At 37.4% G+C, this 12,026-nt stretch overlaps 1 protein-coding gene across 2 annotated transcripts in view; it reads right to left on the bottom strand.

The window, feature by feature from the left end:
- Positions 1-12,026, bottom strand: part of gli3 (GLI family zinc finger 3) — a 155,145-nt gene that overhangs the window by 52,336 nt on the left and 90,783 nt on the right. For both annotated transcript variants that reach the window (XM_073863700.1, XM_055181431.2), the window contains one exon: positions 11,621-11,726. In XM_073863700.1, the coding sequence (XP_073719801.1) occupies positions 11,621-11,726 (106 nt within the window). The remainder of the gene's footprint in view (positions 1-11,620; positions 11,727-12,026) is intronic.

The raw sequence follows: 12,026 nt of genomic DNA, 5'->3' as shown, positions 1-12,026 counted from the left end.
AGCACATTGCTGTCATTAAATCTATTATTCTTTAATATAAAATAACAATGATCAAATACCAGATTTATTTGTACTGAAAACGATTTTGCACAAATTTCCAGAAAAAGTCCTAATAGAAAATATTAATTAATAAAAATACTAAATGCATTTTTCTTGATTTTAAATTTTAATAAAGCATCTTTTCTAAAATGAGAACCATATAATTAATACATTTAAAAGAAATATACCCCTGGACTTGGATACTACTATGTATTATTATGTGAAGTTTTGTTAAAGAAAATGAATCATAAGTATCTTTATATTAATAGTAATTATTATTATTTAATTATTGTAAAATTATATTCGTTGTTCTGTATTTGTTTGAAAATCAATAAATTCATCCTTTTATATTCACGCAAAATATGGACAAGACTAAAGACATATTATTTCATTCACATAGTCATCTTTTCATTTTCTCATCTGTTTCTTTGAATCACAAATATCTTTATAATAAATTTTATTATTTAATTATTGTAATTTATATCCGTTGTTATGTATTTGTTTGAATATCAATAAATTCATCATTTTACATTCACGCAAAATATGGACAAGATAAAAGACATATTATTTCATTCACATACTCAAATTTTCATTTTCTCATCTGTTTCTTGTAAGTATGCCTGGATAGTCCCATAATACCCATCTTCCTTATACTGACTTAAACCCCCAAAAAAGGTTGCCTGTGCGTTTAAGTGATGAAACCAATGTATTACCAAGCAGCGGAGAAAGATATTACCTCAGTCTGCTCCCATTTCTCCTAAGGAATTTATCTCGCTTCTTTCCAAATCCTGAAATTGCTTGAGAAAAAAAGGGAGAGATATTTTGCCCATTTTTAAGCGTCTCCGCAAAGTGGCATGCAACTTTCTTTGCATTTCCCCCCTCTCCCTCTTTTTCTTCTCTCGTGAAAATTGAAGAGGCTTAATGTCAAATACGGCTAAAGCCAGCCTCTCCATATCATACAACGCAGTGTGAAAATTACTAGGGCGATGATAAGACGGCCAGATAGCGGAGGGGAAGAGAGAGAAAAAAGAGGGGGGAGACAGTATAAGGAGGTAAAAGACGACAGAAGAAAGTGACTCCACTCAATTATACTGCAAAATTGGTATGAGTGAATATTTTTCATTCAGGTGACTGATGATATCTGCAACGCAGCAATGCAGATAAATAAAGGAGCTTTCTGTCAAGTATAAACATCATTAATCATGAGGCCAGTCGCCACCTGACCGCCTGTCCTCTCACCGCAGTGCGCGACAGAGGGAGAGAGAGAGAGAGAGAGAGAGAGAGAGAGAGAGAGAGAGAGATCCTAAATCTGAATTAAGGGTATCGTACTTTAGACTCTATGTCAGGGTATTAGAATAACCATTATGATATCATATATACTTAAAATGCATTTAAGATTATGGCATTTTTCAATGTGAGAATCATGCAATTTTAGTGGATTCTTGTTTTTTAGAAATAACTGATAAACAAACGGACAACACAGTCAAGCACAATACCCATGAACAAAATACTCAAAAACACATGCTGCTATTAAAACCTAAATAAGTAAGAATTATTTCTTATGCAATATTTGCTATGTAGCCATACAAATATAAGTATAAGCTATTGCCAGGAGAGGAGAACTGGTAATGTTGTCTTTGGCACTGTGTTAAAGGAGCATTTCACCTGTGGAAACATTAATCTTTATTGAAAGTGTGTCATATTTGTAGTCGAAATGTAACATACATTAAGAATTTGGTGCCTATTTGGCCGAGAAAAGGGGTGTTTGTCGTTTCATCCCCTAAACAAAGATATTGGACTTCCTTCTTTCAATGATGCAAAATGACGATTTTTACATCATTGAAAGAAGGAAGTGCAACACTGAAATCTGTATTTCTCCTGTCTCAGGGGAAACTGAGGAAATGATGCACGACCATTCAAAAACATGACTGGGGTTCTAACGATACAAAGCTTATTGCAAATGGTTGAAGTGTCCCTTTAAGGGTGTCCCACTAAAAACATCCAGGGCCCTGAATTCAAGCAACAACCCTGTGAGTGCATATATGAAATGAGAACGAGAGAGAAAGAGTGTAGAAAGAATGCACATGTTTGCATCTGCAGGGAGCTGTTGAGATAAGACACTGTTCTTTATGCTAAACACAGCATCGCCACTCGGTGTGCAGATTGGGCATCCTGACAACAGTTTATGTAAATAACAAAATTCAAAGCTTTCTGCATGCGCACACACATTTTTGAGCACGAACGGTGCATGCATGCATGCACTCGAATTTTGTGCTGTGTTTTGCTTTCTAAAATAGGTCTGAGATGCACAGCAATATTATCCCTATCAACACCACAAATGGTCATGTAATTGTGTTAATTTTGCTTAACTTGCATTATTTCGACAACAACTAACAAACACTGCTGCAAAGCCAAAAAATCTGGGTTACCACAGTTGGAGTGGAAGCAATCGGAAGAGAGTAAATATAAATGTAGATCTATACATAAATATTGCATTTTAGTGAATATAATAGAGCAGACAAAATTACGAAATAATGACGAAATAATAAAAATAGTTTTTAACAATAAGATGAATTATCACAATGACACAACAGATTAATACCGAGCCCCTAAGGTGACATTGAAGTAAAAATAATCTAAAGTTTAGTTTCATGTGCTTACGGAAACTTCTGTGTGCTCACGTGAAACTTTCATGTGCTCACGCAAAACCTTCATGTGCAGATTTTTTTTAAGTTTAGTTTCGCGTGTTCACGTGAAACTATCGCGTGCACACGTGAAAGTTCACGTGCGCACACGATAGTTTCACGTGAGCACGCAAAACTAAATGCTGTAGTTTCGCGTGCCCACGCGATAGTTTCACGTGCGCACGCGAAAGTTTCACGCGTGCGCGCAAAACTAAACACGATAGTTTCACATGCGCACATGAAAGTTTCATGTGAGCACGCGATAGTTTCACGTCCGCACGTGAAAGTTTCATGTGAGCACCCAAAACTAAACGCGGTAGTTTCAAGTGCGTCACGGGAAAGTTTCACGTGAGCACGCGATAGTTTCACATGCTCACGTGAAAGTTTCACGTGAGCACGCAAAACTAAACGCGGTACTTTCACTACGCACGCGAAAGTTTCACCTGAGCACACAATAGTTTCACGTGCGCACGTGAAAGTTCCACGTGAGCTCGCAAAACTAAACGCGGTAGTTTTACATGCGCACGTGAAACTTAATTTAATTTTTGCTCCATGTCCCCTTAGGGGCTCCGTAGATTAAAGAGTACCACCTCTGCTAAAAATTATGCTGATCCATCTGCAATTAAAGTATGTAATTTCATAAATGTTGAAACATTTTCAACTACTCCACCTTAAAAGCAGATAAAAATAAGTCATTTTTGGCTGAATTCCAAAAAGTGTCAACACTGGGTGTTCGAACTCTGGTTGACCGCATACCCACCACACAACTACTACCCATCAGGTCACACATCCAAGAGATCACTTTACTAACAGAAACACATTAGCCATTAAATTATCTAAATCTCTATGACTGGGCAAGGGCTTGAATCACTAAAGCTATTAATTTGACCTCAATTAGTGACTGCAAATCTTCATTTAAGGTGCAAGTAATTTCCACTAATGGTTTGACATTAAGCTCAGTTCAGTTATTACTGATGGTGGAGAACAAAGGTGCAGACCTCTGGAAGATCAACAGGTTCGGGCCACTTTAATTCATCATGTGTGTATACATTCCTATTGACAAGATCTTTACAATTCTAGTAAACAGCTTTACTAGTTCTTCCAGTCCATTAAATATGTGAGAAGTGTGTCTGGTAGTGTGCACAAGGATTTCCAGCTCTTGAGTAAACACTGGCATTGGGGAATTGACTTGCGGAGAATGCCTCCGTTTGTCCAGAGCGGTCACCGAGGAGACCGGATCCTGTCACTTTGGCTTTGTGTGTGTCTAAGTGTCTTTTATTTGGCTGAGGAAATAACACTGAACTATTGAAAAGAGACACTGAAACAGTGAGGGGACACTTACTATTATGCTCCAAACATAATGAGCAAGACGCAATCACAAACAGATGTCCTGTGGAGAGAGTCTCTGTTTAGCACTGAACATATTTGTTTAGTGATCAGTTTAAACTGAGCTGAATAGAGATGAGCTGTTCCCAGGTCAGGAAAAGTGAAAGGCTAAAGCCCGGAGTATAGTCTTTGTTTTATGTGTACGGTCGAACCAAGGGGCAACCTTCCGGTCTCTAACGTGAAGCCAACACAGAAGTGACCTAAAATGCAATTCATCGACTGGCCACTAGGGACAGGCTCCAAAAGGGAGTTTACCCCCCTCCCCTTTGTTAAAATCCCCAACTTTACAGCAGAAATAAATATGTTTGAAGCCTGGTACAAAAATCATTTTTGGGCTGTATAGTTAATTTTGCCATTCATTACAAACGTGAAGGGGTGAATTTTTTGTAACTCATCTGTTTAAATTATATTAAGCTTTAAAGTTCTGCATAATTAAGGGCGTGGCCACTTGAGTGACAGGTGAACTGCCACTGCTGTCACTACCGCCGAGCTAGACAGGTATGGTTTCAGAAACCATCAGGCACCTCAGCTCTACCCACGTCCCGCCTTTTTGCCTATTTTCGGTGATGCGCAGCGACGTGCCGCCAAGATGGCAACGGCAGGCCCCATCTATTGACGAAACGTCACAGACACTACACGTCGATGCATGCACATTACGACAAAATGCAATGCATCTCCTAGGCCACATCACTGAAAAAAATTATTCATTCAATTTACTCAATTTTTTTAAGGTAAGTGGTTGCAATCAATTTATTTAAGCTACATTTAAACAAAAGTTTTTTATTTTATTTTAATATTTTTTTTGTTTAAATGTAGCTTAAATAAATTGATTGCAACCACTTACCTTAAAAAATTTATTAAATTAAATGAATAATTTTTCCAGTGTACTGCATTCTCCTGTAGGCGCATGTGCGACCTACGCGTACAATGTATCGGCGGTTCGTGTATAGTACGCACGCACTCCTTGGATGACGAAAATTGCATCACACGTGCTGTATGCAGACCCCTGTGTACACATAAAAATTGGATCATACTTCAGGCTCATTTAAAAAAATTATTCATTCAATAAAAAAAAAATCTAAGGTAAGTGGTTGCAACTAATTTATTTAAGCTACATTTAAACAAAAGCTTTTTTTCTATTTTTTTAAATGTAGCTTAAATAGACCGATTGCAACCACTTACCTAAAAAAAAAAGGAGTAAATTGAACAAATTCTTTTTTTCAGTGCTTAAGATAGGAGTGACTTGATGAATAAAGCATTTCCTCAATTTATAAAATAATATGAAATATATATTTAAATTTTCATTTAAAGTGAATTACAGAGCATTCAAGCTGTACTAAAGGTAACAAAACAGCCAAACTGGTCACTAAATTAATTCTACATATTTAATTACATAAGTAGGTTTATATAGCGCTACAAAAAAAGAAAAACCTTCAGATTTTTGCAATTTGTATGGTTACGTTTATATTTGTGCAACCCATATTAAAATCTGGAGTCAAATCAAGTCAAGTATGAAATTGTGTTTTTACTCATAGCAGCAAATTCATAGATTCATACCTGAGAAAATGTATCTATGGTGAGTCTCAACGCTTAACTTCCTGTATGAGTAGGCCTATGTGTCTTCCTCTGCAAGTCAAATAAACTGAACAGCCACGCAATTCAACCCTGTTTGCCACCTCCCCCCCATTTAATATTTGAATACCACACCGGTGCCCTCTCCCGTATGAATTCATAACCCACACGATTATCCCGCGCAGTAATTGCGCTTTCCCATGGCCTAATAAGACAGCCGCGGGAGAGGGGGGCAAAACACAAAGGACAGTTAATTTGTGATTTCCTCTGCTCATTCGGAGGCAAATTAAGTGTCAAACAGCTAATATGAAGCATATTTCATTTTATGAGCTTTTAATTTAATTCCGTCCCCTCATATCACAGCCATTAGTGTCGTTTAGCGCGCTACGCTAGCAGCTTCCACTCAGTGCAAAGGGGGCAATAAATAAACATGTTTCAATTAAAGCTTTCCCAAATAATAGGACAGGACCGGCTAACTCTGCTTCGTCAACCAGCAAATCAGCATCGGCCGAGGGAAATGAGATGGTCATTACCAGTTTTTCTTTTTGTTTTTTTCCAAAAGTCGTAGATGGCCACTCATGGCTGAGGAAGGCTGTGTAGATTGATGGCACTGCCGCGAGGTAAAAGCTACTGTAATTACGAGCTGTAATGAGGAGCTGCATGGGAAAGTACGGCAATAATATCTCGCCTGATCTTAGGCATATATTTAAAAGTGCTAACAACGATTAATTCTGTTCACCGAGGAGAACTTGTCTTAAACAATTTCATTTTTCTTTCTTAACCTACACTCCCACGACACTGTCAGTCGCACCGTCTTGCACGCACAGATGTCTACACACAACTTTTACTGTGTGTCCCTTTTTAGGTATAACAAAACCGAAAAGCGTGTTTGGTGACACTGTGTAAAGTTACTATAATGAATATTCTGTGTTATACTCAAGTCAGGCTTTATTGAAAACATCTGTGGCGTAGATTTTGGTGTAAAGGCCAAAGTATGGTCAATTTTTTATGCGTAAGGGTCAATGTACCGTCATCGGAAGAGTGGGTGCATACAGAATTGTTGAAAGCCCACATACATTGCCTAAAGGAGAATGTAGTATATAGCCCAGGAGATGCCTTGCATTTTGTCACAATGCGCATGCATCGAACATCTCAGGCCCTGTTTACATTAGAGCATTTGTGTTTTAAAATGGCATTTTAAAATAAAAACGATCCTCGTTTATACTGCCATTTTAAAAAGAATCTTCATCCACACTATATACACGACCATAAACGCATGAAACATGACCATTCACGTAACTGGGCATGCGCATAAAAGTGTAAAATAACTTATTACTCTAATAATAGCTTACCTTTGCCCATTTATGCAGGCTAGGGGTGTGCGATATTGACAAAAATTCATACCTGGGTCCTTTGCCAGCAACTACAACAGACACTATTTTGGACTTATAAAAATGTGTTTGGGAAACATTTTATTATGATTAATAGGTTAATGTTGATGTTATAAACCAAACAGAAAGGTGTTTATGATTTAAAAAGGAAGCATTCAAGTGAACAGTACTAAACAGTAGCGAAATTTCAGCAAATGCAACTTCAATCAAACATAATAAGAGGTAAACGCCAAATAACTTATCTTCCCTTACCTGTCGCTGTTCAGTGTGCAATTAGTTAATAAAAATTGTTATTGTTAATTTTTAAAGTATGCGAGGTCCGTGCACATCCTCCGCTAGCAAAACAGAAATAGATAAAGCGCAATCGGCTAAACGAGGATTAAATATTAATATGACGTTGATTTTATTGTTTTTAATTTATATTCACAAAACTTATCAACAAAACATCGATTAAAATTAAGAGACAAATTATATGAAACGAAATTCATTTTAAAGTAGCAAACAAAACTTAAATTAAACTCGAAAATAATGTCTGACCCATTACAATTCTCCCTTCATATTGGGCTTTACAACGCCCTATATGGCGTTTAAAATTACAGTCTATCTTTCGTAATAAGCTAACTAAATAACAACAACAACAACATTACAACAATATTCAAACCCAACAATTCTCAAACATAAATATAAAACAGACATTATCTATAAGGATACATGTTAAAACAATCTGATATAGCGTTTATAATAGCTGGTTGGTAGATGTTTACTATTTTTGGCAAAACCTCCGTTGCAAACCTTCATTTACCTGAATAAAAATAATTTTTACTTTGAAAATGATGCGCTGTCACGTTAACATCAGCTGTTCGTTTACATAAGACTCCGTCTACGTTCATTTACACTGCAGCGCTACGTCTGAGTTCTCAAACTAAAACAGAGTCTGCAGCGTTTGCGAACGAATCCGTTTATGAGGGTCGAAAACGGTGATGTAGTGTAAATGAAAGGCGTAAAGGTAGCAAAAGTAACGCGTTTTAAAGGATAAACGCATTAATGTAAACATAGCCTTAGTCAAATAAACTATACTTTGCAAGGGTGTACATTCGACGATGCACGTACATTCTCGTACAAGTAAAAAACAGACTATACTCCAGGCTTTAGTGCGCACTTGTCAAACACAAATCCTGAATTTACGATTTAAAAATGTCAAAAATGTGCCGCAGTGCCAGAAGACACCTGACACGTTTTGATTTTGCAAGAGTGAAATACAATTTTGCCCACCCCTATAGCTTTAAGCAACCTCTGGGCTGTCAATGGTGATCAATACGATGAATTGATGGATACATGTCAACTAATCCAGAATTTTTAAAGATGGTCATTTTAAAATGACAGCACAAAAACCTTTATCCTATAACAAACTTTATAGCTGACATTAAATCGAATGCCTCTACATTTTACTAGTAATCTCAGAATGACAGATTTTCATTTTTGGGTAAACTATCCCTTTAACAGTGGCTTTTGTAGAGACAGCAGAGTGATATGTACAGTAGCCAGGTGAACAGGTGTATCCATATTGTGTATTACATATATATGCCTAAAACTTGAATATTCCTTTAATAAAATGAAACTGAAAGGTGTCTAAACACAATAAACATACCGATATGTCAAGGACTATCAGTTGCTATCATTTGAAAAAAGTTCTGGCCGTGACACTAAACTTCATTAATGACTCCAAACACTCATTGTTTGTAACCAAACTTATTTGTGTGACGGCACATTGTCTCTTAAGTATGTACAAGTACGCATCTGTCCACTTCAAGGTAAGTGTGGCAAGTCAAGCATGTACTGTGAATAAAGTCCAACCACCTCTAATTTAATTCCCCTGCTTTCTCTCTCTCACACGCTATGCCTGTAACCCACGCGCCGGATGATAAACTGTGGCAGATGTTTGTTTGAGTCTTGTTTTGCCCCATTATCTCCGCATAAGCTAAATGCTAAATTATATTTGCCATTTTGTTTATGTTGACACCGGACATCAATCAAGCCCGCTGCGCGTGCCTTTCCCCCCCTTTTCTCGCCTCTCTTTAGCGCGCGGGTTAAGGCGAGGAGATGACATAAAAATTTCATTATTCTTAGCGGTAGCGCGAAAGAGAGATATGACTCCGGAGGACGGAGAAGGGGGGGCAGAGGATGTAATGATGAAGAATACCAAACGTAATATGGACCAAGTAGCTGCCCTGTTCAATTTGTCCCGCCATAGAGTTGCGATGGTTTCCCGAGTCGTGACAGAGCGAGAGAAGCGGAGAGAGAGAACCGCAGAGATTGAATAACAAAACCCACGCATATAGATGGTAATTTAAAAAGTCAACACGGTGTATGATGATGCAGAATAGAAAAAAGAAATGAGAAAGAAATACAGAGGAAGTTGAAAATGAAAAGTACCTACAACAGCAAAGGTGTTAGGTAGAGAACACGCAAAGCTGAGGGAATCCCTCCGTAATATAAAGGGGCTTATTCATGAATGCTGACTTGACAGAGTCAGGGAACACATGCACACACGTTTACTCAATTAAACTGTAAAATTGTGTTCAATTATTATCTGCCTCTCAAGACCACAGCTTCTTAGATTTTTCGCAGTGTTTTTCTTTATAGTTTACAGAAAGCTTTAAAAAAATGACTATTTAAGGGAAAGAGTGATGAAACACTGAAAAAACACGGTGACCGGTGAACCCTAAAACACTTTATTATTGGGACCTACCGTATTTTCCGGACTATAAGGCGCTCCGAAGTATAAGTCGCATCAATTAAAAATAAGTTTTGAAGAGGAAAAAACATATATAAGTCGCACTAGCCTATATGTCGCGTTTATATAGAAAATTATTTCACAAAATCCAAGCCGAAGAACAAACATTTTATCTGGAAAGGCAAGTTATTCAACTAAACAATAGCACAGAACAGCAGGCTGAATAGGTCTCCGTACATGTTAAAGTAACATTAACAGTTATTTACACGATACACAATAGCATACAAAACATATCTGGGAGGCAAAATGGGCTAAATTAACACGATAAGCCAAATCAAATTCAAAAAGGTCCCGAAGTCATTCCGCATCACTGAATCCATTGAATTACATAAATACAGGAGCAGCATAGAGCGGACTCTCGCGGCTGTAGACGGTAATGATTTCTCTTGGTTCATATTAAATAATTTTGACATAATAAGTTGAATAAAAAGTGCGACTTATAAGCAGTTTCAGCAGTAACAACATAAACAAGCGGATTTCGTGGTCAACACGTAACTTCCGGTAAACTCCGCTAAGAATAAATAACAACACTTTAAACGTAGTATATTTATATAACAAGCAATATAAACAACACGTAGATTACCTAGAAAACCAAAACATTTGTTATTTTCGACGAGGTATTTGTTCAAGAGTTCAGTTTAGCAACTAGTCAGACCATTAAAAAAACTGAAACCGGAAGTAAAGTTCCAACCAGACGCGTATCGCGTCACCGCACATGTATCCGATGAAACGGTTTATAGATCGGAAAATACAGTATTCACACCTAAACAAGGACCCTGTCTGCTTGTTTTGACCATGTTTTGATGGTCTTGGTCTTGTCTCAGTCTCAACTGTCTTTGGTCTTGGTCTCGACACCCTTTGGTCTTGGTTTAGGTGGTCTTGACTACAACACTGGCTTGCATATTACTAGCATATTGGCTGTTTATTATTGTGAATAAAGCATATTAATCTTACTAATAAGCAGTAAATTAGGAGTTTATTCTGTAAAAGATTTGTAGTTAATAGTCAATGTGTGTTCCCCATACTAAAGTGTTTGAATGTTCATGCATATAATTTATACATTTTTATCAGTATGTGTTTACTGGGATCGAACCTCATGACCCTAATACAATGTTCTGTTGTAATTTTTTCACAGCTAATTATTGTTCTTCACAAATCTTTAGTTTGAGGCAGATACTGTCATACGAGATCTCATATGGTTGAACATAAGCAACAAACAGTTTCCATGCTTGGGGTTGGGGTGGGGCATTGTTACCCTACATGTGACAGCTTGCAGAACAGCTGTAGTTAGAGCAAAGTTGGTTACATCTCCTCTGACAGGCCTGATGAGCATTTTTAGAGGAATCACGCACTAACAGGCTGCTGTGTCTGTCTGCGTGCCTGACATGCTCATTAGCGTGTCTCTTGACATCTTTTGATCTCTGACACCGAGCGCCAGAGATCACCAAGGAGATATATGGATTACACACCACTTACACACCTCATACACTTCACTACTGTAATACAGACTCGACGTTCCCTTTCCATGACACATCTGCCTAGACAAGAACCGTTGATCTGTTTCATTTACGATTTATGTAAAATGCCATCAGGTCATAAAGTGACGGCTGACGTCTAAATTAAGGCCATTTTGACCTTTAGGGGTTAAAGAAACTCTTATGTTGCATGTAATGCGAATCAAGACAGATTTGCATAAGTGCATCAGATGCATTGATAGTGGTGATATTGAACTGTGTAAAGGTATGTTTACTTACATGTGTAGAGGAGGTACCGGCGAGGGTTCATAAATGTACCGCCCTTGTGCGTGTCTGTCATCAATTGGTACCGGTGGATGAAAAGCAGGGAAGAACTGAGGTGGAGCTGTAAAAAGAAATAAGAGAGAATAAACATTCATTTTCATAAACACTAACAAAGAACAATATTCATTAGCATTTATTATCTTAGTCAATGTTAACTTTATTACATTTTTCCACAGATACCGATAGCCGATTATTCAGAGTGATATCCGCCAATGCCAATACCGATAGTTTGGTGGTTATATTAACTTGAATTAACGAAATTCTAAAAAAAAATTCTGAATGTTATTCATTCACATAATGACCATTAGTGTTGAACATTGAACTATAGTGATGTTTTATTACATTTTCTATACACGAAGCT

The sequence above is a fragment of the Misgurnus anguillicaudatus genome, chromosome 25 (assembly GCF_027580225.2).
Source record: "Misgurnus anguillicaudatus chromosome 25, ASM2758022v2, whole genome shotgun sequence".
Lineage (NCBI taxonomy): Eukaryota > Metazoa > Chordata > Actinopteri > Cypriniformes > Cobitidae > Misgurnus > Misgurnus anguillicaudatus.
Note: the sequence above shows the minus strand (reverse complement) of the source record. Positions and strands in the feature narration are given on the sequence as shown.